The following is a 26,339-nucleotide window of genomic DNA, read 5'->3' as shown; positions in this document are numbered from 1 at the left end:
GCCCATCTGTCGGGACGCTTTTTAAGTCGATAAAAAAAAGAACAAAATTTTGGGGAGAAAAAAAAAATCTGAACGAGAATCGGCTCAGCTCTCATTTGAAAGAAAATAAGTTCAATCTTGTATCTTTAATGTCATCATTTACATGGTGGGCGGGGTCTCTCCTTACCCGTGGGGTACCCTGCAACTCATTTTTTTTCCTTTTTACAAGGGAACCGCGAAAATCAAAAGTTCAAAGTTCTTTTCCCTCGACGGCGATGATGCACCGTGAAGAAAAACACGGACAAGATCAAAAAGGTAAGAAGGTAAGAAGAAGAAGCTCTAGGGGCATCGTCTGAACTGGATGGGAAATAACTTTCGGGTCGAGTAATGTCCGTGATGAACTCATCCCAAGCGGATATATAGTTATGCGATACCTAAAATGTTTGTCTATTGTTGTGTGTGAAAAAAGGTAAAAAATTCTTCTTCTCTTTTATTTTCTAGTGTACATCTTCTTCTTGTCGGTCAAAAGAAGAGGGGGGAGCGATCCTTCATGGTGTGGTTAAGAGTACCGCGGTCGATTCTTTTTACCAAAAAACTATTTCATCCACACATAGAGAGAGACTCTTAGTCTATTATCATTCTCATAATATACCAAAGACCCTCTTTTTTCTTTCTTTTGGGGAAAATCAAAATTTATCCGGCGAGAGAAAATTGGTGCCAAGAGGAAAAAAGAAGATTTCCTTTTTTTTTATTTTCGTGAGGGGGGTTTTGAACCCTCTTATACGAGACGGGGGGATCTTACACCCAAAAAGAAAAAAAGAAATTTCCATGATTGGATACGCTGCACACGTTCCGAACTCAGGTGGAGGGGGGTGTTGGGATCCATTTCCTCCGTTGTAAAAAATAAAATTAAAGAATTTCTCTCCAAATGAAGAAAAAACGAGAGAAAACGAGAATCGGCCTGTTTTCTCCTTCTTTTTCCAAATTAATTCCCGCCTTCAATTACTCACGGCAATAAGACAGACACAGAAATATATAGAGCCAGATGAGGGTGAGAATTCCAGATCGTTACTTACCAGAGTGTAGAAAAACCCTGGCATGAACGTAATTGAGAAGGTGAATAAAAAAAAAAGATGTGCGTGGTTGGTCCACATCAATTGGGGTTAAAATTTAAATTAAAAGTTTTGCTCCTCATCCAGAAATGAAGCCGACGAAAAAAAGAAAGAAAGAAAGAGAAAAATACATTTCGAAAAAAAAAGGGCCGTCCTCGGGACCGATAATAAACACACATATAATCCCAGACAAACGCACAAGAAGATCATTTTCTTCTCCGAGAGTTTCCTTTTGTTTAAAACACACAGACACACATCGAGATATAATTAGGTGTGCGAGTGTAGAGAGAAAATCTCTCCTCTTCTTAAACAAATTCAAAAAAGTTTTCCTTTTCTTATGCAACTGACGAAGGGGAAAAAAACAAAACAACAACAAAAGCCCATGTTTCCAGCGTTTCCAAAGTGGCCAGCAAAGAGGAAGAAGAAGAAAAAAAAGATAGGACTCACCTTCTGGGTTTGGGCCGAATAATTTCGTGGCTTCCATTAACGACCTGACTGAGACCAGGGCCCCAGAAATGGTCAGCGTCACGGAACTCTGGGATCGGATGATGCGTTCCTCCGCCACTGCTGCTCATCGTGCTTCTTCGATCGGCCAGCAACTCCAGTAAACACCAGTCGAGTACTTTCTCCTATAGCCTGGAAAAAAAAAATAACAAAGAGAAATTCAAACGTTAATTACACGAGTTCCACAATTATCTTCAATTGACGATTGCTGTTTGTCTTTCGCCATTCATTCGACGACATATATGGCCTGACCATATTCGGGACGATTGGACAATTCAGTCCATCCGAATTGTTATTCCCTGTCTAAACAGACGAATTTGACCTCCTTATTTAGTCTTTTAGAAAAAAAAAATAAATTCCAGGGTTCCTGGAAACTGGGTTCGAAAGACGCTGCGAATGAACCGTCGTGGGTTCATGGCAACTATCGTCCTGTGGAATTCGGACTGGAATGGCACAAACAGCCAAACAAAGTGACAACCGGACAAGTAAAGAAAAGATTTAGGTGGAGATGGAGGATAAGAATCGTCCAGGTGGGTGGGAGAGGTCTCTGGGGTTGATACTATCACGTTTCACGATTGGCAATCTCATTATGGGGTTATCATGGGTGGAGTTACCATCGGGATGTAGTGAAGGACGTGGAGGATTGTGTCGTGTGTCAGGTGCAACGTCCAGAACGACAGGTCAATCAACGATGCAATTGCAAACAAGAAAAATAAAAATAATAAAAAAAGGAAAAATACTTGTGGTGGGTAGTGCACACACGATAACAATGCATCGTTGATGTTTTGATGTTGGTTAATAACAGATTCCTTTGCACAATCTCCACCAGCTGTATATGGCATGACAACTTTTCGATTGGTCGGTCGACTCCATCGTCACAGTTAAAGTTGTCGACTTTAAAAACCCGTCATAAATGCAGATTTTAAACTTAAACATTCTTGGAAAAAGAACGACACAGAAGAGAACGTACAACTTGAATTGTTTCTATGACAGGCCGAGAACACATACGCCACCTATCGTCGGCTGTGAGCACTGCTTGCAGGAATGATGGAAAAAGCGAGGGAAATTCAAACGGGAGAATCGATAAATGCCTGAACGTCGAACAGCGGAGAGTACGAGAACCACAAAAAACGTGACCCAAGTCACAAAAATAGCCCGTCGATATTGAAACGTGAACGTCATATCGAAATCTCAATTCGCCTTCGCGTGTAGGCGGATGATCGACTACTTTGGCGATGCAACTCGACTCCTTTTTACGCACTTTGTTCCCCACAACGTCAAGTTGCATCATTCACGGTCAGGTGATTTTTATCCATCGACCGGTCCATTACGTCACTGAAATGCTCGCACATATTTAAATTCGTCGTTTCACCATGAAGGATGCGAGAGCCGCAACGGCACGGCACAGCGGGGAAGGAATTCACCAAAAATGTTGTGAAGAAAGAAAGAAGGAAGGAAAGAAATAAAATGGCGTCGTAATTAGATTTGCCTGGCAGGCGAGTTGCCTTTCTTCTATCCATTTTGACTTTTCAGACGGTCCAAACAGGACACAACAACAGACGAAAATAAAAAGAAGAATCAAAAAAGAATAAGATTGCGTGAAGAACAATCACGGAGCTGGCGGGCAACTCGGGCGCAAGAGCAACTCGGTCTAGAGTAAACCCAAAAAGTAGAATGAAGGCCAGCCTGGCCAGCGCCATTCCCAAAATACTTCAAAAAAACAACAAAAAAAAAGGCCAGCATCTAATACAAATAATTTAAAAATAGAATAAAACAAAAAAAAAAAGATCCAATCAAGAAGACTCCGAAATGGTCACGACGGCGATGACTCTGCAACATCTGCACAGCAGCGGTTGGGCGCGAAAATTTAAAAACTCGTAATTGAAGCACCTCGGCGTTCATCGCCCACTTTGCCGACCACTTTCTTTTCGCGGCAGTAGGTGCAAAAACACCAGAAAAGGCTGACGAACAGTTGGAAAATTTAACAAAAATTCCATCGGAGACAATGCGCCAGAGTGGAGCGCACAGGGAAGTAGGTTACATTGACGGTCTCGCGCGTCTTGGCAGATAGATTACCGTTAAAGTGATCTGGAGGGGCCCCACTTAAACAGCCTCACTCATTCAACGTATGCCCTAGTTGCTATAGTCAGGGAGGAGACTTCTTCCTCATCACCAGCAGCAACTTGTGTAATAGTAATCATAATAATTCTACACGGCACTCTGCCGGGTCTCTCCTCTTTCTTCTCTAGCTGCGATGTGCGCCCGTCGTAAGAGTGCAAAGCAGCAGGAGGAGCCCAGGAGAAGAAGATTACACAATGATTATTGTGTATTGTACGTAGCACTCGTTTCTTTTTCTTTTCTTTTCTTCCCTGCAGGACTGTGACTGGGTTCATTGCTGACGTGTTAGAAAGCTGGGCAAGGCAGCACAGGGCTCGTCCCCAATTTCCCAGAGTCCTAATGAGTCGGTCGGGAGACACGGCCCAGCAGCCGCGCAGTGAACTTTGATTTTTGCCTTTTTTTGGTGGTGCCAGGGCCATTGGCAAATCAAGGGCTTGACGTTCAACCCATGTTGAACTCGGGTCATTCGGCTGATGCGATGTCTAATTCACTACTCGCTCAACTCCTCCTTTGCCAGTCTACTGTAAATAGTTGACCGGGCACACAAGACAACACTAACAGCCCGAAAGGGGCAAAAGGGAAGACTCCCTGAATTACGATCGTCGGTCGGAATGGGCTATGCGGTTGATTGCCATCGGTTCATCGACAAATGGCCAAATTTGGAAGGAGAGATAAATAGAAAAATAAAAACAAAAAAGCAAAAGAATTTTAGAGGGGGGCTGATAATCAATCAAGATGAATAACGTCCAACTCTTTTAATTTTTCTTTTGTTTTTCTTTGAAGAAGAAGAAGAAGAGAGAATAAAAAGGGAAGAACTCCCAAGATGGGGCTGCTGCTCCTAGTAAAGCAAATGACGTATGTATAGAAGCTTTGGCTCCATTCGCCACTCACAAATTTGTTGGAAGGTCAAGACTGAAGAAATTCAATTACTAGAAATTTCCTTTTTGTTCTTTTCTTTTCTTTCTGGATATGCGTTTCGCCAGGGTTCCTCCACCTCGGTGTTTCTTCTTCCTCCCTTTTTCTTGTTAATGATGAGTACGCCATTGCCGCCAGGTACGAAGCAGATATTATTTAGACAATGCACAATACGTTGGAGTCGTTGGACGTGCATGTGCAGCACACACAGTGGACTGGACAACATTTCGGCCATAGAAAATAGAGCGGCCGGCCTTGAAAACCCTTCAATCCATTTCTGTATTCTGATTCTTTAGCCTTTTTTTTATCTTCAACCTCATCAGCTCCTCATCCAAACAGTCACGCAGACCCTCCTCCTTTTTCTTTTAACTGAGGGACACACTGCGCTATATCCCAGCTAAATAATTTGCACATCTTTCGGGGAGGGAGGGATTTTTAAATATTCTAAAGATAACAGACATTTAGCAACGCATCCCATGTACGTTTGGTCCAGGAATGTTGAATTACCTTGGCCCCCCACCGTTTTGTCTGCACTTTAGAATGTTATAGTTTTTCAAATATATATTTTTTTTTTTTCAAAAAAGGATTACTTGGTTGCATAAGACGGGGATTGCGCGTATTTCCCCCGTGGGTGATGGAGTAAAGAAAGAAGATGAAGAGGTCCGGGTCGTAGATCATTTCTGTGCCTCAGAGCGAGGACGTTGGTCCAGCGCTAATCTCATTCGTATTATGATAAGAATCGCATTCCAAAGATTGGCCAAAAGAAAAAAGAAAAATCTCTGTGATTCACTATGGGTCGTTGGCTATGAATAGGGGAGACGGGCCCGTGGTTTGATCGGATTTAATCCAAGACCATGACGAGATATGAAGGGCAGATGGCCCATACAAGGAAGGAATAAATAGGGGCGCGGTTAGGTCATTTTCTTCTTCTGATAAATGGACAAGAAAGAAAAAGAGAGAAAGAATGACGACCCACAAGACTTTTCCCTACATCTGCAAGACTATGGCAAGGAGGATGATGATTTTCTTGCTGGTTGCCATTCAGCTTCTTCTTCTCCACCATTAGGCAACTCAAATGGAACGCCAACAAATAACCAAACAGGCGGAAAGGGAGGAGAGCCAACCACACACAACCTCATTGATGCATTCGAATACCTGTAACCTTTCGTCTCTCTCTCTCTCTCTCTCGTCCAAGATCTTCCATTCTTCGAGGTATTTATAATACACGATGATCGGAATATATCTACAGCTAGAGAGAATTCCATCGATGTATACGACATGTACGCACGCCTCTGCTGCTGCTGGCAGGCAAGAACGATGGCCCAGCAAAAGCAATAACATCATTTCTCAATAGGAAAGATAGATGGAAAGATAGATCCAAAGAATTCAATAAGAAGAAGCAAAAAGGGTGGGCCATAAAAATGGAAGGAAATGTAATAATCAGAAAAAGAAAAAAGATGCCCAGACTCTTTTATTTTTAGAAAAAAAGAGATATTCGGTCATTTGAGAGAAATGAAAACAAAAAGAGGGGGAACCGGAACCCAAAAGAATGCAATGATATTACAGGATGATGGAACGTTTCTTTTTGGCGCAACAAAAACCAGGCGCCATATAGTAGATATCCGTATCATCATTCAAAATCAACGATTATTATGGCAAAAGTTCCATGCGAAAATGCATGGCAATTGAGCGAGCTCTCAATTATTATGAAACGATGCGGCAACTTCAACTTCTTCTTCTTCCACCCACATCATTTAGTTTTTCTGGGCCGTTTTTGTTGGTCTCCGGAGAGACGAGAGACTTTTTCGGTATAGTTAGAGCCATGAAGTTGCCCAGGTTCTCGTGAGGAGACTGAATAACAAGCGCCGCAACGCACTTAGATAATGATAGGTTCGGAGAAGAAGAAGAAGAAGATGATGATAGCAGCCGGAGCAGGAGAAGCACACACACCACCGTGTTCAAAGTGCTGGAAGAAAAAAGCTCGATTTGGAAATCCAGCCGAAATGTTGTCCTCTCATTAGTAAACGGCAAAAGAAGAAGAAGAAGAAGAGTTCCAAAAGGATTCTCTATAGCGCGAGACGAGTGCAATAGGCCTAAAAGATAATGAGCCGTTCGGCATGCACAAGACGTCGAGCCTCCCCAAAGTCTATTGAGACTGGGGCAAACGAGAGATCCCACCTTTACCTTTACCTGTCTCTCTCTCTTTCTCTCTACGCAAGAAATAAAAGGGCCCGTGTAATTTATGCACTTGCCGTTTTCGCTACGGGATTCTTATCGGCGAGTTCTTCTCTTTCGCCCGGCAGCCATCGCATACCTTGACGACGTTTGACCCGACCACCATTCAAGAACCTACACACACACACACACCAAATGGTCAAAGAAGAAGAAGAAAGGAGGATGCTGCTCGAGCCGAGATGACCGTTAGCCTCTATAATCCCATTTGACTATTTCGACTCTCGTCCTTTTTTTTTTTTCGAGCCTTCACGCGAGAAGATTTTTTTTTTCTTTTTTCCTGGCCGATCGCCGGTTCGATCGCACGGGCTTTTATTTTATTTCTTTTTAAAAAAAAATCCCGGCGACGACATTGAAACCAAATGAAATTCGAGAAAGGGAGAGAAAGGAGAGGCCAACAACAACGGACAATGAAATCCATCACAGTCAAAAAACGTAAGAAGCTTCGCGCGTCACAACAACCGACACGGATTGGCTGCTGCTGACTCGGCGGACGTAATAATGAGCGGTGAGAACAAGAAACAAAATTTCCCTACTCATTTCTTTGGCACTTGTTTCTTTTTTTCTGTTTGCTGTGGCTCGAATAATTGCCTTGCCATCTCTCAGAAAAAGAAGAAAAAAGAGGTAAGAGGATTGTTTGAACTGGGGCGCCAACGGCAATTCGGATTCAACTTGCCAAATGGAGAGGAACGAATTCCTCAATACAATAAGAGTCATTTCTTCTTCCATTTTTCTTTAGCGTAACAACTAACGACACGTATACAACGTTGTTTTGTTGTTCACTTTGAAAAATATGCGCCTGGTCATCGCGGGGTAAAGACGTCCGGCGCTTCGCCCGTCATCAAATTGTGAATTCAACATTCGCCAATTGACGATTTCTCGATGCATTATGCAAACAATATTTTTCGTCCCGTTTTTTTACTGACGAATGGAATCTCTCCGAATTGCGCTTGCAAATTCTTTTTCTTTCTTTTTCTACAAGGCGCACAAGACTCGCACAAGAGAGAATGGCGCATTCCTAACTGCGCGTACGTCAAGTCTCGCTGAATCATAAATCAGCTGTCGTCTCCTCGGCTTTTATCAGCTCATCTTCCTCGGCGGACAGTCAGAGGCAACCGGTGGCCGTCCAAACTCTTTCGCACAAAGCTGCACCTTGTGATTACAGTGTCGGGGGGGACCTACACTAAACAACTGGGCAAGGCCGGGTCGGAGAGGAACGTTTAAACTAACATAAATAACGGGCCGATCAAGGGGGGAAAATAAAAAAAAGAGGCCAAACATAATTTTTGTCTTTTAGCAGCACTGTAGCAGCAGCAGCAACGCATATATAAGAATGGCCACTCGAAACAATCAGAATAAGAAGAAGAATAGTATTTATAGTGGCCTGTTCTTTTTCTTTTAATGGGCAAAGGTATCTAATGAGAAGAAGGACGACGGCAACAAACGAGATGATTGGACCACAGCCGAACCTTTGGCTATTTTTTGAATGGCATTTTTCTGTATAGACTTTGTCTCATCGCCTCTTTCTACCAGCTATATAGAGAAAAGAGTAATTATTACTAATCTTTATTTTTTTTGGGAAAAAAAAGGTCCAAACTTCAAACTACCGCGGTCGTTCGATTAGCGCTGGCCCATTACGTGAGCGTCTCAAACAAACTCTCATAACCGTTATTACTTTTTTTGTTTCTTGCCAGCATTTTTCTAAATTCAATTCGTTTCGAGAAGTAGAAGAAGAAGAAGAAGAAGAGAACGGCCAGCGAAAGAGCGCGCGGACTTTCAGCTTATTATTAGTGGCTATTAGGCGATCATGACCAGCTAGACCCTTTTATTTTCCGAGGAGAAGAAAATCACACAACCCGCGGACTTGGCCGGCAAATAAACGAAACTGTTTTCAAAACGAAAAGCACAAAAAACTATCGTGCGAAAAAATAAATCTACGGCGGCGGCGGTGGCGGCAGCCGCCCCTCCCCTGGCACCAGTTGCGTTGTTGTTGTTGTTGTTTTTTGTTTTTCGCCGTGGCCTCAAATGAAAAGAAACCCACCAAGATGTTGCGACCAGCCAACGAGCAGCCAGTCGCCCAACAGCACCTCAACAACTTTTGAATGGTCAGACGGGCTAAACCAAAAAATCAGCTCCGAGCGTCCAGTCATATCGAACGCACACACGGAAAGTGGCAACCGAATTTACAGTAAATCTTTTTTCCCGCTCTCACCTTTTTCCACTCTTCATCATCTTCAAGAAAAAGAGAGAAGCAGTTGGACTGGAATCTCCCGAAAAATAAAAAAAATATAAAACCAAGTTGGAGCCAATCACGCAGTGCTCAGTCGAGCCGAGGTCTAACCAAATTACCCGAGGAAGCACACGCTGATTATTTGCTATTGCTCCCGTTCGTCCATCGCTCGTCCTTGTTCCTCACTCTCTACAGCTTCTCTCTCTCGAGTCTCTTGTACGTGTCTGTCTGTCTCTTGCATGTCGTGCCACAAGCTACGCATATCTCAGTGGGGGTTATCGCGTGCTGCCTTCCAGCATCGTCGTCCTCTCTTCAGTTTCTTTCTTTTGGGTATGTTGGTCTCGGTTGTGCTCTTCGCTACGCACATCCCCCTCTGAGTCGCTATTCAAAACTTCTTTCGTCTTCTTCTTCTTCGTCTTCTTTAGTTGCTCTTGCACACGAAAGGATAAAGAATAGGCCCCTTCTTCTTTCGGGAAAAAACCAAACGAGAAACAAGAAGAAGAAGAAGAAGAAGAAGAAGAGAAATGCCAACGCCTTTTTCCACCTTATAGAGGGAAATCTCTCGCGGCGCCGTTGCGCTCGTCACACACCAAAATCCCGCGGCTTCTACTACATCGGCCAACAGGCGAAAAAGACGACAGGCCGGCCGGTGGGCAACGCTGCATCAAACTGGATTGGCTTCCACGCCATTAGACGCAGACCCACTAGAAGAATGAATAAGAAAAAATCAAAAGCAAAGAAAAAAACGTGCGGTACAGAAACCCACCACCTTCGGAGGCTGCGATAGAATCACGTAGCCGCTGTACGCCCGACCGCAGAGTCTCGATCGTATCCTCTTTTCCTTACACAAGGGAGGAATGCAAGGTCGTGTGCAAGATGACGTCTCCAAGATGAAAAGATTACAACCAAAACATCGAAAGAAAAAGAAGAAGAAGAAGAAGAAGAAGAGTCCCGACCGAAAAAAGTCACTCGGTCACGAACTCGGAATGTCAATGCAAATATCCGGGCTCTTATATTTTTACCCAACAAGTTGGAAGGCTCTTGCTCTTTTGGTTAGAGGGAAAAAAAGGAAAAAAGAAAGAAAGTCTGAGAGGACCGCAGAGGACAAGCAACGACCGTATGAATACGAATGCGTGTAGTATCAAAATAAAAGATCATTTATCATCTTCCGAGAGAGAGAGATGAGGAAGAAAAGAGTCAAACGAATTATTTCGACCCCGAAGAGGTCGTCATTCTTCACAACAAAGTCCCCGCACATAAGTTTTTCTTCCCCAAAAAATGTTTGACAAGTTTTAAAATAAGCACTTGACCGTGCAACGGTCGAAGAAGGTAATACGGGCGACCAGTTGCATCAGCCAAATAAAAAGTGTGGTGAAATAACAGCTGGAGAAACTGGTTGCAGCTGATTGCATCGATCCAGCTGCAACAGCAATGCAACACAAAGAGTGTCACCATCCAGCAGCAGTAGCATTTGTGTAATGTACAAGACCGTGATGATGGCAGCCGGTAATAATAGCACACATACGTACATAGCTCCGGCATCTATTAATTTCGATCGCCGTGACGAGTGAATGGCGGGGGGAAAAGAGAAATGGAATGTGTCGGTCCGTCCGCGTTTTCCTGCTCGATTCCTTTTGAACCTTTTGGTGTAATCAACGGACGCATTCTCCCATGCGCGATTCAACGCGCTCGACCGGTCCAGCATCTCAATGAATCCCAAGAAAAACCTCGCACGCGCATGAATGAACGCTCAACCATTCCACCTGGCCATCTCCAAAAAGTTTCATCCTCTTTTATTTTTTGATTTTCTATTTTTTGATATTTCGACCTCGGGATTTTTGTTGAAGGAAAATTCCAATTTCTTTTCGGCCCCTACTGCGTCGTCCATACGGTGCACAAATCAAAATGTTGCCGAGCTGCTGGGCTCTGCAACGGGGGGAAAAAAAGAGACAAGCCCCGGCCGTACAACACACAGGTGCGACTCACCTCACGGGTTGAACGCGCTTTTTTATGAACCAGAAGAAGAAGAAGAAGAAGTTGCACGCCCCAAATCGGGAGGAGCTGCTGCTGGCCCCTGCTGCTTCCATACTGTTGTTTTTTAAGAGATGTATACCACACAGAGAGAGAGGAGGCAGACGGACATGTCTGGGAGTGTGTGTGTGTGTGTGTGTTATATATTGGGAAAGCGCGTGAATATTATTACAGCAACAACTCCCTTCTTCTTGCCTTTTCATTCCGAAATAATGATGATGATGATATTCGTATTTGAATTAGAATTCGGCGGCTACAACCGTCCGTCCGTCCATCCGTCGGTCCATCTCAGCGACGTTTCAGAGGGGGGAGAAAAACCAAAAAAGAGCCAAAAAGAACAAGTCGGCACATCATCCACTCTCTCTCTAGCTCTTTCATTCCGTCTCTCGCTCACGTATGCATATATATGCTAAACAAATCATACATGTATAAAAATGTTATCTTTCTCTTTGGATCTGTTTGATTCATCCCCTCCAAACTCTGTTCTTTGCATACAGCTGTGACTGCATTATATTGAAAGATCGACCTTCGCCGGCCGGCCCCAAACTTTCCTTCGAATTTCTTCTCTCTTCTCTCTATCCAAAGATAAAAGGAAAAGGGAAAAATATAAAATAAAATAAAAACAAAAACGAACAAATAAAAAACAAGAGGAAAGCATTTAAAATCTATCGATAGCTAAACACTGCCACCGACTACTGTATAATGCAATACATATTCCCCCCTCCCTATGAAAATGTTAAATCGCGGTGTGTTTCTTGTCGACGAGGGGGGTTTCTCTGCGATTGCGTGAACGAACATCAAACGAAGAAGAAGAAGACGAAAAAAGAAGAAGAGAATACATGTATAGAATCTAATATACATGTGGAAAGGGAGGAGAAAGAATTGAATATTTAGCAAGGCAAAGATTGGATGGAGGAGTTTCGAGACAAGAGCTCCAGCGCCAGCAGTGCTGATGGGAATATGAAAGGAAATCTCATCTTGACGGACAGCTAAATAAATATCCATGACTCGAGAGAAGATGAGAAAAAATAAGAAGAAGAAAAGGAATCAAAATGGGGGGGGGGGGGGGGGGGGGGAGGATGGCAGGTTGATGATGGCGTCCGAATTCCATCAGCGACATCAGCGCCTGTCACAAGAGAGGCCAACCCGAAAAATAACGAAAAAATAAAAAAAAAACTCTTTTCTGTACCTCGTTCGTTATTATTTACAGTCACGGCAGAGCTGTCGGGACTGCACACACACACACGTGAAACGCTGTGCGTATCGTATACGCAAGACGCGCTCACGAGGAAAATAAAAAAATAAAGGATTTCAGTTGAGTAACAGAGTGAGCGGGCGACAGGTCATCGGCATTCCAACGGGCCAAGAGAGAAAATGGGTTCCATCGAGGTATCCCTTTAGCTTTCTTCTTCTTCTTCTTCCTGCACGCGCCACAACCCAGCGAGAGAGAGAGAGAGAGAGAGAAACAACTAATTTCTCCATTAAAGGACGTCAATTTGTTTCGGCCCCAACTTGGCTCTCTCCTCTCCTTGTGTTTCGGGTGGATTCAGACCAACTGTGGGGGCTCTTCCTTCCACCTCCTATATTTGGTCGATTCCAATCTCTTTGGGGATTCTTCGGATTTCGTTTCTTGTGAATGGAAAAGCGCGTTTCCTTCTTCTTCCTTCCAATCCATCGGACAAATAAACTGCTGGCTGAGCAATGAATTCACCAAGATGGTGAAAAAGCCCAACCATCTTTTTAGGAGATGAGAGTCTTTATTTATCGTTCGGGCGCTTTCGATATTCCCATCGGCCCCATTCCGGTCTCCCTCCCTCCCATCACTATACCATCCGTTTCGCCAAAAAAAACAACAACATTAACATTCACGAGAATGTGTTTTATTTTTTATTCCATTGAGGAAAACCTCATTCCGCACACGTCCGAGGCGCTACGCAATAACATTACGGTACTCACTAGATGCGCGTGAAAGGTGTAAAATATACTTGAACGCTAAAATCTATTCATTTTGCGGCTTTTGGTGGTGGAGGAAGGGAAGGGAACCGAGACGGAGAAATAAAAATAAATCAACGCCAATCCTGTTTGTTTACTCGATCGTTTCCTCCTCCTCCTACCTTCTTTTGGGTGAAAGGTCTTTCAATAATAAATAAGTCAATGGACTGCTGGGGGAAAAGAAAAAAGAAAAAAGCAGTTTCTCTCTCCGGCAGTTTTGAAAATGCCAAGCGGAAGTTGCGCACTCCTGCCAGCCGAAAGATTAAAAACAAGGTGCGTAAATACTCGTTTGCGCTGTTTTGACCTTTTGGGGTTTCCCCCCTTCTTTTTTACTTTACCTAAACGCGTAACATTTAGGTGGAAATCGTCTGTCCGTAAAGAAACTTGAAAGAATGATATTTTAGACTTTAGAAAAAAACGGTTATTCCGGGGGAGCCGTGTGCGGATGTGGAAACATTTCCTTAGAAAAGAAAAAGGGTGTGGCTTAACACAAGAAAGACAAAAATGTTTTGGCGCGCGCCGCACTAGACACGCAACACTCGAATCCCGCACGATTTCCTCTCCATATCGACGCAAAAGCGGCAGCACAAGACCGTTGAGTATGACAAGACGATCGAGCATCCGGAACCATTTGAATTTTTATCGATTCCCGCCATTCAAGAAAAAAAAAAGAAAGAAAATGATTTTTCTTTTTTTTTTTTTCCTTTTGAAATGTTTGAGATTTTTAAATGACCCGCGCATACCAGTTAAGAGGAGAGTCGGTACCGAAACGAGGGAGGGGATTCAAGGGGGTGGGCAAGCGGAATAATTACAAGAACGAAACGCACCAATTAAAAATAGAGGGGGAAAGTTCCAACAACAGACAACCCCAAACATATTTCTTCCTCAAAATAAAACGAAACCAATTTTTTTTTTTTTTTTTTCCGTGAAGAGAGAGAAAAGACCCTCCATCAAGAAATAGTCGGCGATAAATTTCCTGACGGTGATTTTCATAATATGACCCTTCCATGTTTTATGGTCTGTCCCGGCTTATTCTATTCTTCTTCTTCTTCTTCCCCTTTTTTTTCTTAGCATCTTACCACTTTGCCCTCCGCTGCAAAGACTGTTTGGCTGCTGCCTATAGACCGGCGCATTCAACAAACAACAAATTTCCAAAGAAAAGAAAAAGAAGAAAAAAAAGTCTCGACATGTTTTGAAACTGGCGCTTACACAATGTTCGCAAAGGCGGACGCAGACTAACCAGAAGAAAAAAAAAGGAATGAAATATATTTGGTGAATGGGGTAGGAGGTGTAGTTTGTTGATAAATCAAAAAATAGAAGAGAGAAACACTTGCGTGCGCATAGTCATCTATTCAACTGGGCTCCTCTTCTTGTGTGTTAACTGTTAACGAGGAGCCAACACAAGAGAGAAAAAGAGAGAGAGAGAGAGAGAGAGAAAATGTTGTTTTACATCGGGGTTGACCGACAATTTTCTTTTCTCCTGGCGTCGTCGTCCCTTTTTCGCTCCGTTACATCAGAAACGTGTTTTCTCCTCTTTAATTCTTTCTTTCTTTTCCAGCAGCCGTGAGTCCCGAAAATGTGAACGTGTCAAACGGAGCCAAAGATGAAGAAGAGGGGGAAAAGGGAAAACACGAACGGCAGATGATTAATGACCGCCGTGTCCACTTGAAAAATCGGGAAGACGCATTGCGCAACGCAGCATCAATGAACAAGCAAAGAGAAATTCACCCCCCGACTTTTTTTTTATTCGAAACAAAAATTCAAAAAATGTTTTTAGTTTTTTTCGCGCTGCTGCGGCCAGAAAAAAACTCGGCGGCGGTGGCGATGGGCAACAGACAAGAATTTTCTTCTTTGATTCTTTTTCTCTCTCTCGACTAATACACAACTCTCGTTCGCCTTCGGGAGAACGCGGTAAAAAAAAAGAAGAAAAAAAAAAGAAAAGACCCTTGACCGGACCGTGGCCGGGCGGCGAGGAGTCATCAACCGAAAAGAAAATAAATAAATAAAAACTTATTCTCCTTTTTCTTTAAAGAAAAAAAAATAAAAAATAAAACCAACGGCTGCGCGAGCCGTTGTGTTGTTTTCTTCTTCTTTGACTTTCTGTGTGTGGCGAGCCATCAGCTGCACCACCAGCCAAGGCGAAAAAGGGCCAGCGCATCATCATATTTCCATCGATTGCTGATGGGCCAGTCAGCGACGATGGGCTCCGGCAATATTCTACCACCACCACCACCGACACAATACGACAGTCTAAGAGAGAAAAGCAAAAAGGCATTTTCGTTTCCTTTTAGCTGGCGGGGGCTCTTATTCACCGTGTGTGTCGGGACATTTTCCCGCCGGCTCATTCGCTTGTTGTTGTTGTTGCTGGAATTTTCTTGTAAAATAGTTTTCCCCCATTATTCTGAGAGGAAATAATAATATCACACTTGATTCCACCACCACCACCCCCCCGAATATTCAGATGGAAAAGAATCGCTGCGACGATCAAAATCAAACAAAAAGTGTCGAATCAGATTGAGCCGACAATTTCACGGTCACGCGAGGATGGACGTCACGACCTTTTCGAAATGGGTGACAAGATCGTGCAAGCAACAACAGCACAATGCTGCGCTGCGGCATTCAAATGTATTTGAAAAGGAAAAAGTGTCAACTTACCGTTACGTCACAACAAGACAAACAAAAAAACTTTTCTTTCGAAAATCTTTTTTCAAAACAAAATCCAGCGGGGCGCGGAGCGGCGGACCTGGCTGTCGGTCCTCCAATGTAGGTTAATATGTAATCCACTGAACGGGTTCGGCCGAACAACAATTTAAAAAAAAAAAAAATCACGGAAATTTCATTCAAAGGAATAAAAGGTCAACGATAACACTCGCCCGTGTGATCCATCGCCTCACAATCAGCGAGTCCTTCCGGTCCAGCGGCAAGTAAATCACGCGCGCGGAAATTTAAAAACTAAAAAATCACTTTCAAACGATAAGCACGTTCCACTTGAATTTTCAAACACGACGGTTGTTAGCAAATCTTTTGCGTCCACACCAAAAATGAATGAACCCAAAAAGACACAAATTCTTCTTCTTTTGGGTGGGAATGGAGGGACTCTACTTTGCAGCGTGTCCTCCGCACATGTGGACTGGCATTGCTCTGGCGAGTCTTGCGAGAGTGTACAACAGTTTGAGCCACAAAGTTTGAAGAAGTGAGCCTCCTCTCTTCTCTCTCTTCTCTCCTGCTGGCCCGCCGATGGGGCGTAGTAGGTAGGAGGAGGAGGAAGAAACTGGAAAAAGAAGAAGAAGAAAGGGGGAGGAGCGCAGCAGTTGCTGGTGGAAGAACTGGAAGACCATCGCGCCACCACTAACAGGGAACCAGAGGAATGAAAAGGTTGAATTTTTATTTGAATTTTTTTTGGCTGCTTGTTATAAGCAGGGCTCGCGCCGTACGGAAAAAAAAATAAAGGAAAAATTTTAAAATTTCTTAAAATGAAATTCTATTTTCACATTTTCATTTGTGTGTTTTTTTTTCTCTTCTTCTTTTCCAGCAACACGGAAGATGTTAAAAAGGAATGCCCCAAGACGGCGGAACCCTTGACTGGTCCTAGAGAAGAGGGGTATCAGGTCAGGAGGAGGGAAGCATCAACAGGCAAAGAAGAAGAAATATCAAAGCGGAAAGAGAAATGATCACTGGAAAATCCACTCTCGCGTAATGTACCAAGTACATTAAATATCTTGCTATATGAATGCTATCGGAGAAAATGAAACTGTCAGCTAATGGCTGGGAGAAGAGGAGAAGAAACTAACGAACCCATTGAAATCACTCGAAATTAGGTTTTGAGTCATCGGGTTTGATTCAGGTTGAGCTGGTTCGCTCGGACCATCAGTTTTTTGAAAGTTGAAAAAACAGAAAAAAGGACAGAAGAGCATTGGGTGCTGCATAATGGACACGCTCGGCTCTATATAAGATCTCCTCCGCCGTGTCCGTCTCACTCTGAGCGTTTGATCGATAGACGAAAATGAATTATTGTGTGTCCCCCCCCCCACCCGTCCGTCCGTCCGTCCGTCTTTTTGTTTCCCCTCCATTTGGCTATTTGTCAATGAATTTATCGACGAGTCATCGCTGGATCAACCGGTTTCTTTCTTTTCTTTTCTTTTTGGGGTTTTGTTCTTTTCTTTGGTTCATTTTCTACACAAAAATTCTTACGAACACCCCGCAAAACGTGATAACAAACAAACGACACACACACACACACAACAAGAAAATCGATTGTCTTTCGTTCTCCTTTATAGGACCGGAACGATAGACACCGAATAACTAATGGAAAACGCCTCGTAGATTTTTTTTGTTTATAAATTTCATTGGAGATGAAATAGATTTCCAGGGAAATGGAGACAATAATATCTTTATTGACACGAGACGATCGGAGGCAGCAGCTCGTTAACGAATTCCTGGACGGTGTCCGTTTGCCCGTGAAACGGGAAACGATAAAAAAAAAACCAACAAGGAATCCGAGGTTCGTTATTGCATCGCGTATACAACAAAAAGGTAAGATAGAGACGCAGATGGAATCAACCGATCAAACGGAAAACCTAACCCAGCCCATTATTATTCATCTGATATTCGTCAAAGAACAACGGCGGCCATTTCCATCCCCAACTGAAAACCTGCGTCGAATTTCTTGAGGAACTTTCAAATTTCACCGTCACATTTTCAATTTGGAAATCGTCTTTTCAATTCTTCCCAGGGATCCAAGTAAACCTTTAAAGACAAATTTTTTTTCTTCTTTTATTTGGATCAAAAGTCCCCACAGAACCCGAGGATAAGAAAACAACAAAGAGAAGCTTTTCCCTCTTGATGGCAATCGAAACCTAAAAAAAAAAAATGTCCATTTTGGCTGCCGTTGGAGGGGGGCAAAAACATTTATCTTGGCAACCCCCAAATAGAAACGCGCAGCGGAGCGAAAATAAAATAAGAAAATAAGAAAAGGTCCACCTTCTTCTTGTTCTTCTTCCCCCCTCAACAATCCGACAGTTCCAGCAGGTCAAACACATCGCCAAAAAGAAAAAGAGACAAGAGAGGAAGGAAGCTCGAGGCCATTTTAGCGACACATCACAAAAAAAAAAGGGTGGAAACAGACCCTTTATTATTGAATATTTCTCGACAGCCAAACATTCCTCGACATCTCTCAAGTTTCGCCTGAGATTTCCTGATTTTCTTTTTTTTTCATCCTTGGGAAACCCGAGACGCGCCCATTTGCGGCCATCACGACTTCCATCCAGCTTGATACTCTATTCCACCTGTCCGTCTTTTTTTTTTTTGATTCACCAGAAGCAAAAGTCATCTTCATCGACCAGGTTGTGTCCACCCCTCGGAATAATATCCCCCCCCCCCCCCAACATCAGCCTGGGATTTATGGTAAGTTGGATGACACATAAAATATATGCTGGGAAGTCGACCAACGAGATTGAATTACACTCTCCCAACAGACGGTAGGCTTCTCTCTATGATGTATTAAGAGGTGTGTCTCACTCTTCTGTATAGTAGCAACAAATGTCATTCCTTCCTTCTTTATGATATCGTCGATGGGGGGGAGACAATCCTCCCCCTCATCTCTTCTTGTGGCTGTCCCTTCAACCATCAAAGAGAAGAAAAACAAAAGAAAAACTCTCGGGGCAGAACCGACCGGCCGTCAAGTGAAGGAGCTCCCAAGGCGCCAATTTCATGTGCGTGTGATTCCGTCCCATTTCTATACACGTACGAGTGTGTGTGTCAAGTAGAGAGGAGAAGAGATAGAAGAAGAGAGAGGCAATATTTAGATATGGTTTATGGCCAGACCCTTAGCAAGAGCTCCTCGAGCGCTAAAGCCAAGAGTTTCCGATGCAACGGACACGGCAGAACGTGACAACCGACTTAACGTGCCGGAGGAGAGAGAGAGAGAAAGGCGCAACAAACAATGTGTGTGTATACACGTAAGACTCCAAAACACTCGGTATCTTTATTTTTTCGCTTCTTTCTTTCTTCTTACACAAGATTTTACGACGGTAGCAGCGCACCAGAGACAGAAGAAGAAAAAAGAAAAAGCAGAGGCCTCTTGTTTTTATATATTTTCGGGTAAGGTGAGACACCCATAATCAAGGCAGCTGTCCACAATTTTTTCTTTCTTTCTTTATTCTTGAAAGAAAAAAGAAAAAGCTGGCAACAACAACGAGTCCCTTTCCTTTTATTATTCTTTTTCTTAAAATATATATATATATATATGTATTCCATTCTTCTCTCTCTCCCTTTTTATCTTTTTTGATGCTTTATGACTTTTTGGAAAATTTGAATTTTCTCTCCAGGTTTTTTTTTTTTTTTTTTTTTTTTTTCGAGCCGTTTGTTGTGTCAGGTAGATCTGCGCCGGTGTCGAGAGCTTCTTTCTTTCTTTTAAAAAAAGAAAATTTAATAAAAAGAAAAGAAAGAACTTTGTGTAACTGGTGAAAAGAAACACGTATTTCCTGGATGGCTGGAAGTCGTATATAATACAGCACTACCAGTTCCAACATTAACATTAAACATCAGGAAGAAGAAGACGAATAAGAATCCGTCGTGTGTCTCAGCGTGTGTTCGGTACCGACCCTAGGGGGTGGATGGGGGGGGGGGGAAAGACGGGTCCATCGGGACCAGCCCGCGGACGGACCACCATATATATATTGCGCATCCAACCCCCCCACCTATGACGACGTCAAATTCAATTCTCGTCCTACTTTGTGTTTTATCCCGACCCGATCAATTCCACTTGACGAAGGATGGCATGCGCCGAGAAATCTTCCTCTCCCGGGGGGCCCGGCCTGTGTGTAGACAACCAACAACATCAACAACATGCAAACAACAACAGGCAACAACGTCTACATCACAGTTTGAAAGAGCGATGAAATAGGAAATAGCTGCAGCGTTGTAAACTCTTTAGAAACCAATATCTTGCTCTTGACTGGCCAACAGTCCGAGAGAGACCGAGAGAGCAATAAAATAATCATATATATTCCTCTTTTCGTCTTGTCTTCACGAGAAACAACAGGCAAACACACACAAGACAATGAAGTACGTAGTAGCTCAGTGCCAATAAAACAAAACATTGAAGAATAAGAAAAAACCCCAGACGGCCATTTTCGTCCCAACTGCTGTGTTAGCGTTATAAATGTAGTTCCTACTGGTCACTACACCAATCTGTCATCATCATCATCGGCCAACGAAAAGTATGACGAGAAAACATTTGAAAGCCGGGAGACGACGACGACAACGTCAACTCACTCGGGACAAACCGAAAAACAAAAAAAAAAAAAAAAAGAGAAATGGTCCGTTTCCATTTGGCTACTCCCATGTGTGTGTGTCTCTGAAGGGGAAAAATGATATAACCGTTTTGCCCCTGCATTTTGTTTTTGTTTGGGACTTGTGTGGGCTCATTTCCTTTTACACCAGTCACGTTCCAGCAGCAGCAGCGTAAATATATACACGGGCAAGACAAAACGGACGGAGTGAGGAGGAGCGAAAAGAGACGGAATAACCCAAACTTTTCGGCGGCTACCGAAAAAGACGACACGCACCAAACTCAAATAAACGACGACGACCGACGACCCCAAAAGAGAAAGAGAGAAAAAAGGAATAAAGAAACGCAGTAGCAGCAACAGCTAAAAGCCCCCAACGTTCCCTGTCAACTCTCGTCTCGACTCATTACTTATTCCGATCTCGCGGCCGTGTTATTACGAAACGCGGGCGGCCCATCAGCCAGAGATAGGCACTAATCCGACAAATCAAAATGGACAAATGGACGATGGAACCAACAAAAAAAAAACAAACATTCCGAACTGGAAATTTTCACGTTAAAAACAGAATAAAAGTCCCAGGTGTCGTTTTGTTTCTTTTTCTTCTGTGTTGTGTGTCCCATTCAATCTACAACACAGTCGGTCGAAACGTGACTCATCGTATAAATTCTCATTAAAACTCGGCAGGAATGTTTTTTTTTTTTTTTTTTTTTTTTTTTTTTTTTCAGTTCGGGAAACTAATCGATGGACGACAAATCTTCTGGTCTAATTTACGAACAGCCGGAGAAGGATTCCGGGAATTCTCACGCTGTTATCCAATTAAAGAAGAAGCGCTGATGATTGAATTTATGGTCAGATATTACAGTCGATACTCCAAGTCTATACGTAATCGGACGCTGTTGGCACACACAGCGCGGCACCTCATTTCTTCTGTCGAGCGACGAATTGGGAACAACGAACCAACTGCGGAGAGATGGGCGGCTGTGTCCGGCTCGAAGAGGCTGTGCGTCTAGCGATCCTTAAAGAAAAGAAAGAAAAAACTCATACACGTAGTTTATACTACAACAATAGTATACTACGTGTATAACAACTATAGTATATTTCTCAACGGCCCGGTCATAAATGAAAAAATAAAAAACGAAAGAAAAAAAAGAACCGTTGTTCGTTTGGTCTACTTTCACGTTTGAAAATAGACGCGGGACGAGGCCAAACTGGGTTTAATAATCTGGATCATCCATAACCCTGTTGTTGTTGGAAATGTTTCTCCTCTTATAAATATGCATGTGAAAGGGCTATAACTATATCATCCGACCGGGTATAGTCGAGCCAAGTGGAGACATCGAGAGAGAGAGAGAAAAACGGGACCGCGTCCCTCCTTTTCGTTACATCAAGGGCCATGGATTCCCGTGATTGAAGCTCTTTGATCGACTTCACAGAGTCGATAAAAGAAAATAATAATAAATACAATAAAAAACCCGGGCGCAGGGCAAGTTATGTGGCGGATTCTGACAGTGTCAGTCGACGATTGGTTATCGCTTTTCTTCTTATGGCAAAAGAAGGAAGGGGGACTTGTATATATCCTCAATAATAAAAAAGAAGAATGAACGTTCGGCGGGAGTGGAATTATTAAAATATGCCAACAAGAACCCTAAATAAGAAAAGGTCAATTCCATTGGGTCTTTCCGACACCGACCAATAACCTCGTCCACTTTCGCAGCAGCGTCTGAATAGAAACACCTCCGTCCCGGGCCCGTTATGTATACGGGACGACGCATATCTACAGGTGAGATGGAGCGCCAACTCTCCTGTCTCCCCTATATGATGCCAGATAGTTGGTAATACAAAACTTGTGGCGAGCGATGACAGCTGCGAAAGAAAAGAAGAAAAAGAAGAAAAAGATTCTTTTTTGGACAACATTTCCCCCCTTAAAAGAAGAAGAAGAAGGGGCCCGGTCTTTTGGTTATGGGTTCGAACAGAACACACACACACACAGCGGCGATAATATTTGTAATCTCTCTCTCTCTCTCTCTTGCCTGGCAGCAACGGCACATTTCAACGTGCATGTAAAAACGGATGGCGAATAGACGAAGAAGAAGACGCCGGTCACAAATCTTGTTGGCGCCGGGCAGACCTTTCTTCCTCTTTAGCCGAGTGTCTTGTGAACGGATGGCCCAGACGTGTGTTGCCAAACTGTTATCGGCCTCTCTTCTTTCTCATTTCCCTCTTTCTCTCTCTCTCTCTCTTAAAGAGTTTGTCGGCTGTTTAACACGGGTAGATACACAAGAAGAAGAAGAAGAACGTTCAAATATGCGTATAAAATAAAGAATAACATTGTGTCGGGAGATATGAGCCTTCTTCTTCTTCTTCTTCTTCTTCTTAGCAACGGTCAAGACTTTGTATATGTTACGGCTCACACCAATAGAGCCGAGTCTCCTAAATGAACCGGATATCTCTCTGTTGCCCAATGGGCCGACATTTTTGTCTTGTACAACATTTTACGAGCGCCGAGCGCCGCTGCCGCGTTTGATGGACTCGGATCGTCGTCATCTCGTGGCGGGCGGCAGCGACACAATCAAAACACAGTCGGTTCTTTTTTCTTTTTCTTTTTCTTTTTTAACACCCACCGCCATTTTGAGTGTGTGTCTGTGTGTGTGTGGTTCGGTTTATATTTCACCGTTTCGGGGTTTATAGAGAAAAAAAGGATTCCCGAGCGAGCGGAGAAAATCAAAATTAAAAAATTAAATAAGTGTGCAACGGGAGTGTGTCACGGGGTCTCTTGTTCTTTCTTTCTTTCTCTCTCGATGGCACAACGACTGGAAATTCCTCCACACGTCGGCAAGTGGAATGACACGTGAGAATGCAGCCACCAAACAGTTCAATCCCCGACGAATTTCGACGTGTCGAGAGAGAAAGAGAGAGAGATTGGGTTACCGTCGAAAACTGGCTTGACAACAACAACAACAACCGACGACGACGACGAGGGCGGATAACGCATCTCTCTCTCTCTCGTCAAAAACAAAAGACGTTCCACTGCATTTTCTCGATTGAGATTTCAATTCCACTGCGGCCGATTGTCTCGGCTGTCAGGCCGAGTTCAGACTGGAAACCATCACGAAAAACCGCATTCTGCTGAAGCTCTCGCGGACAATTGGGGGGAGTGTCTTGTCACACTTGTGAGAACCCGACTCGTACACACAACATTCAAAACGGTTGAAGCAACTCTTTTCATTCTTTCAATCAGGAAAGTTTTCACGCGTTTATCCGATCAGATTTTTGTGATTTTTTTTAATAAAAGAGAAAATGCACGACATTTTGTTAGACAAGAAAGTTATGCCACAGCATAGAGGAAAAACTTGCAGACATTTTTGTTTTTTCCCATTTTGACGACGCGTTTCGAATAGTTTTTCTCGCGTCAGATTCGGGCGTAACCGACGACGACGACGACGTACGCAGATTATCCGCTTTTGTCAAATAACCCGAGAAAATCAAAAAGAGAAAATGTCAAAAGGAAAATAAACCAAGAGAAGAGAAAGAAAAGAAAAGGGGAAAAAAAAAAACTCGACGGCAGTAAATCTGCTAAGCGGATCTTATCCATTTTCTTCGGTGTATCAGCGACCGATGGGGCGGAGTTATTCCTTCCCCCCTTTCCCCTCGTAGACAAAACAAACGACGTCCGTCAAGAGCTGAAATTCTCTATGCAATCAGCAATTTCTAACCATCTCCTATCCAGCGTGACGTACCACAACAAGCACAAGCACATCAGCCACAAAAGAACTCGGATCATCTTCTTCTTCGTTGGCCATTCACTTCACCCAAAAAGAAAGAAAAATAAGAGAAAAAGATCCCGGCCAGCGATGGAATGCTGACGCGTCATGGGAAAAAATGCGGCATTAGCGTTTTCTCCACATTTTGGCCAAACTGCTATCATGGCATTGCAAACACAAAAGTGATTCGGTTTTTAGCACCTGAACCGTAAAAGCGGATGTGAGTGCTACAGTCTTTCTTTTTCTTTCCTGAGCACTTTACCTAAATTTGATATGATGGTGTTATGCCATAGGCAGAGAAGAGCCCGGCAGCCACACGACACCTGTCATATCGATCCATCGTCATTTGGCAAATTGAATTTCAGGTCTGCCACCTTTTTTGGGGGGGATTTTCTGACCCGGTGCGCGCACTATGCCGATGCACGTCAAATGTAATGCCCCCCCCCCTAACCTCCCCACTCTCGTGCATAGTTCAAAAAAGAGAAAAAGGCGGACTGAATTCCTGCAGGCTGTTGTTCGACCCGGCTGGCCGAGGCAAAACGAAAGAATAATAATAATAATAATAATAATACGAGAGGAATGCGACGAGGTCTGCAAGAACCTCAAGGGCTGTCAATATGGGGAAAAGGCCACTTAATCTCTCTACGTTTCTTCTTCTTCTTTTTCTTTTGGCTTTCCTCCCCCCCGTCCCTTGTCAGAGAGACGGAAAATGTTCTAGCCCCTAACAGCGGGAGGAAGAAACAGCTCTGGCGCTCCTGATGGCAGCAGCAGCAGCAGCTCCAGTCTCTCTCGATCCTATACGCATCCACTTTTAATGTATTCACTAAATCATGAAGAGCCGATCCCCCGCAGCCCCTCTCCTTCAGACTCCAGTATATTCTCCATTCTGACATCCGCCTAAAGAGACCTCACTCCGCCTTCTTCTTCTTCTTCTGCGGCCATTCCCGGTACATTTCAAATCAATTCAAATGCATAACAGAAAAATTAGAAAAGCAAGAAAGCATTGAAAAGTGGCAGCCAACACAAAATGTGTAGCCTCGTCATTTCAGTCAGGACGGACGACCGGACGGCCGGCCCCTATGCATCCGCCGCACCAAGGACAGCGATAACAAACAACCCTTACATGGCTCTTTGTCAATCTCTGGCCAAGTTTATCTATCTATATTATCTATCTACAAGAGGGGGGCTCTTGTCAATAAACGATTACGTCAAGGTTTTAATGTACCCGAGGTAACATTTAGATTGCCCGGCAATCGGATTTCATGTCCCTAGAGATTCCGCTTTGGAATACAACGACTACGTGCCGTAAGTATCCGCCCTGCACTTTTGGTTATCGAATAACCAACACGTCGTTTTCTTCCGTCTCGCTTACAAAATGCTTCCCTGGAATCCCAGTGGTCGAGTAGTTAAATAAACAATTGATAGCAACACTCGCTCGACAATTCCAAAGAAAAACGGTACTCTTTTTCGTTTCTACGAGTAGTAATACCCAATTTTTCATGGCAACCAATGAGAATAATAGAAAATTCGTCGGGCACTTACCTGGTCGGGGAACCGTCTGCCATCTAGCGAAGACCAGAAGAAAACCATCGGAAGAAGAGGATTGAAAAGAAAAAGGAACCGGTGGATGTTCATTTCTCAATCTAAAAGATAATAAATAATGGAAAAGAAAGAAAGAAAATATATAATTCAGAGCCAATTTTCTTCCACACAAAGGGGACACAATGGCAAACAGTGCGAAAATAAAAGTTACAGATTTGTCTTGATAAGCGTGCCTAGCTGCGAGCATTCATTACGACGCAGATCATATAGAACTAAAAAATCATTCATCACGCGCAAATCTAATAAATGGCGGCGGCGGCGGCGGCTGCAGACCGTACCTCCGGGGAGAAAAATTAATTGCTACGAAAGACTTTGCCGGCGGAAGTTGGCGACACGAGCCGAACTTACACAAAACGAACGGCATAAAAATGATTTCGCTGCTGCACGAAAAAAATATCAAAGCGGACCAGAGATTATTTATTTGTTTCGTTGGCAGGGAAATTCTCATTAGAAATCGACAGCTTTCCAGCAAGAGAGATTTAGCGAACGGCTGCTGGTCTCTATATCGCTTTGTGTGCGTGCATATGATAATTCCGGCCGTCGGTAGACAATGATTCATTGACGTGGTCGATTG

The 26,339-nt window shown here is 43.4% G+C and overlaps 1 protein-coding gene across 2 annotated transcripts in view; it reads right to left on the bottom strand.

Annotated features, from left to right (window-relative positions):
* LOC124344078 overlaps positions 1-16,269 on the bottom strand; it is a 42,003-nt gene extending 25,734 nt beyond the window's left edge. The window contains exons 1-2 of one of the 2 annotated variants that reach the window (XM_046797483.1): positions 15,769-16,269; positions 1,539-1,727 (exon numbers count right to left, since the gene is read on the bottom strand). In XM_046797483.1, coding sequence (XP_046653439.1) covers positions 1,539-1,666 — 128 coding nt within the window. In that variant the 5' untranslated portion in view covers positions 1,667-1,727; positions 15,769-16,269. Of the gene's footprint in view, positions 1-1,538; positions 1,728-2,335; positions 2,584-15,768 lie in introns of those variants that run through there. The other variant, XM_046797484.1, reaches the window with a different exon arrangement.
* Between the last annotated feature and the right edge of the window lie 10,070 nt (positions 16,270-26,339).

The sequence above is a fragment of the Daphnia pulicaria genome, chromosome 6 (genome assembly GCF_021234035.1).
Source record: "Daphnia pulicaria isolate SC F1-1A chromosome 6, SC_F0-13Bv2, whole genome shotgun sequence".
NCBI lineage: Eukaryota > Metazoa > Arthropoda > Branchiopoda > Diplostraca > Daphniidae > Daphnia > Daphnia pulicaria.
The sequence above is the reverse complement of the archived record's forward strand: the minus strand, read 5'-3'. Positions and strand labels throughout refer to the sequence as shown.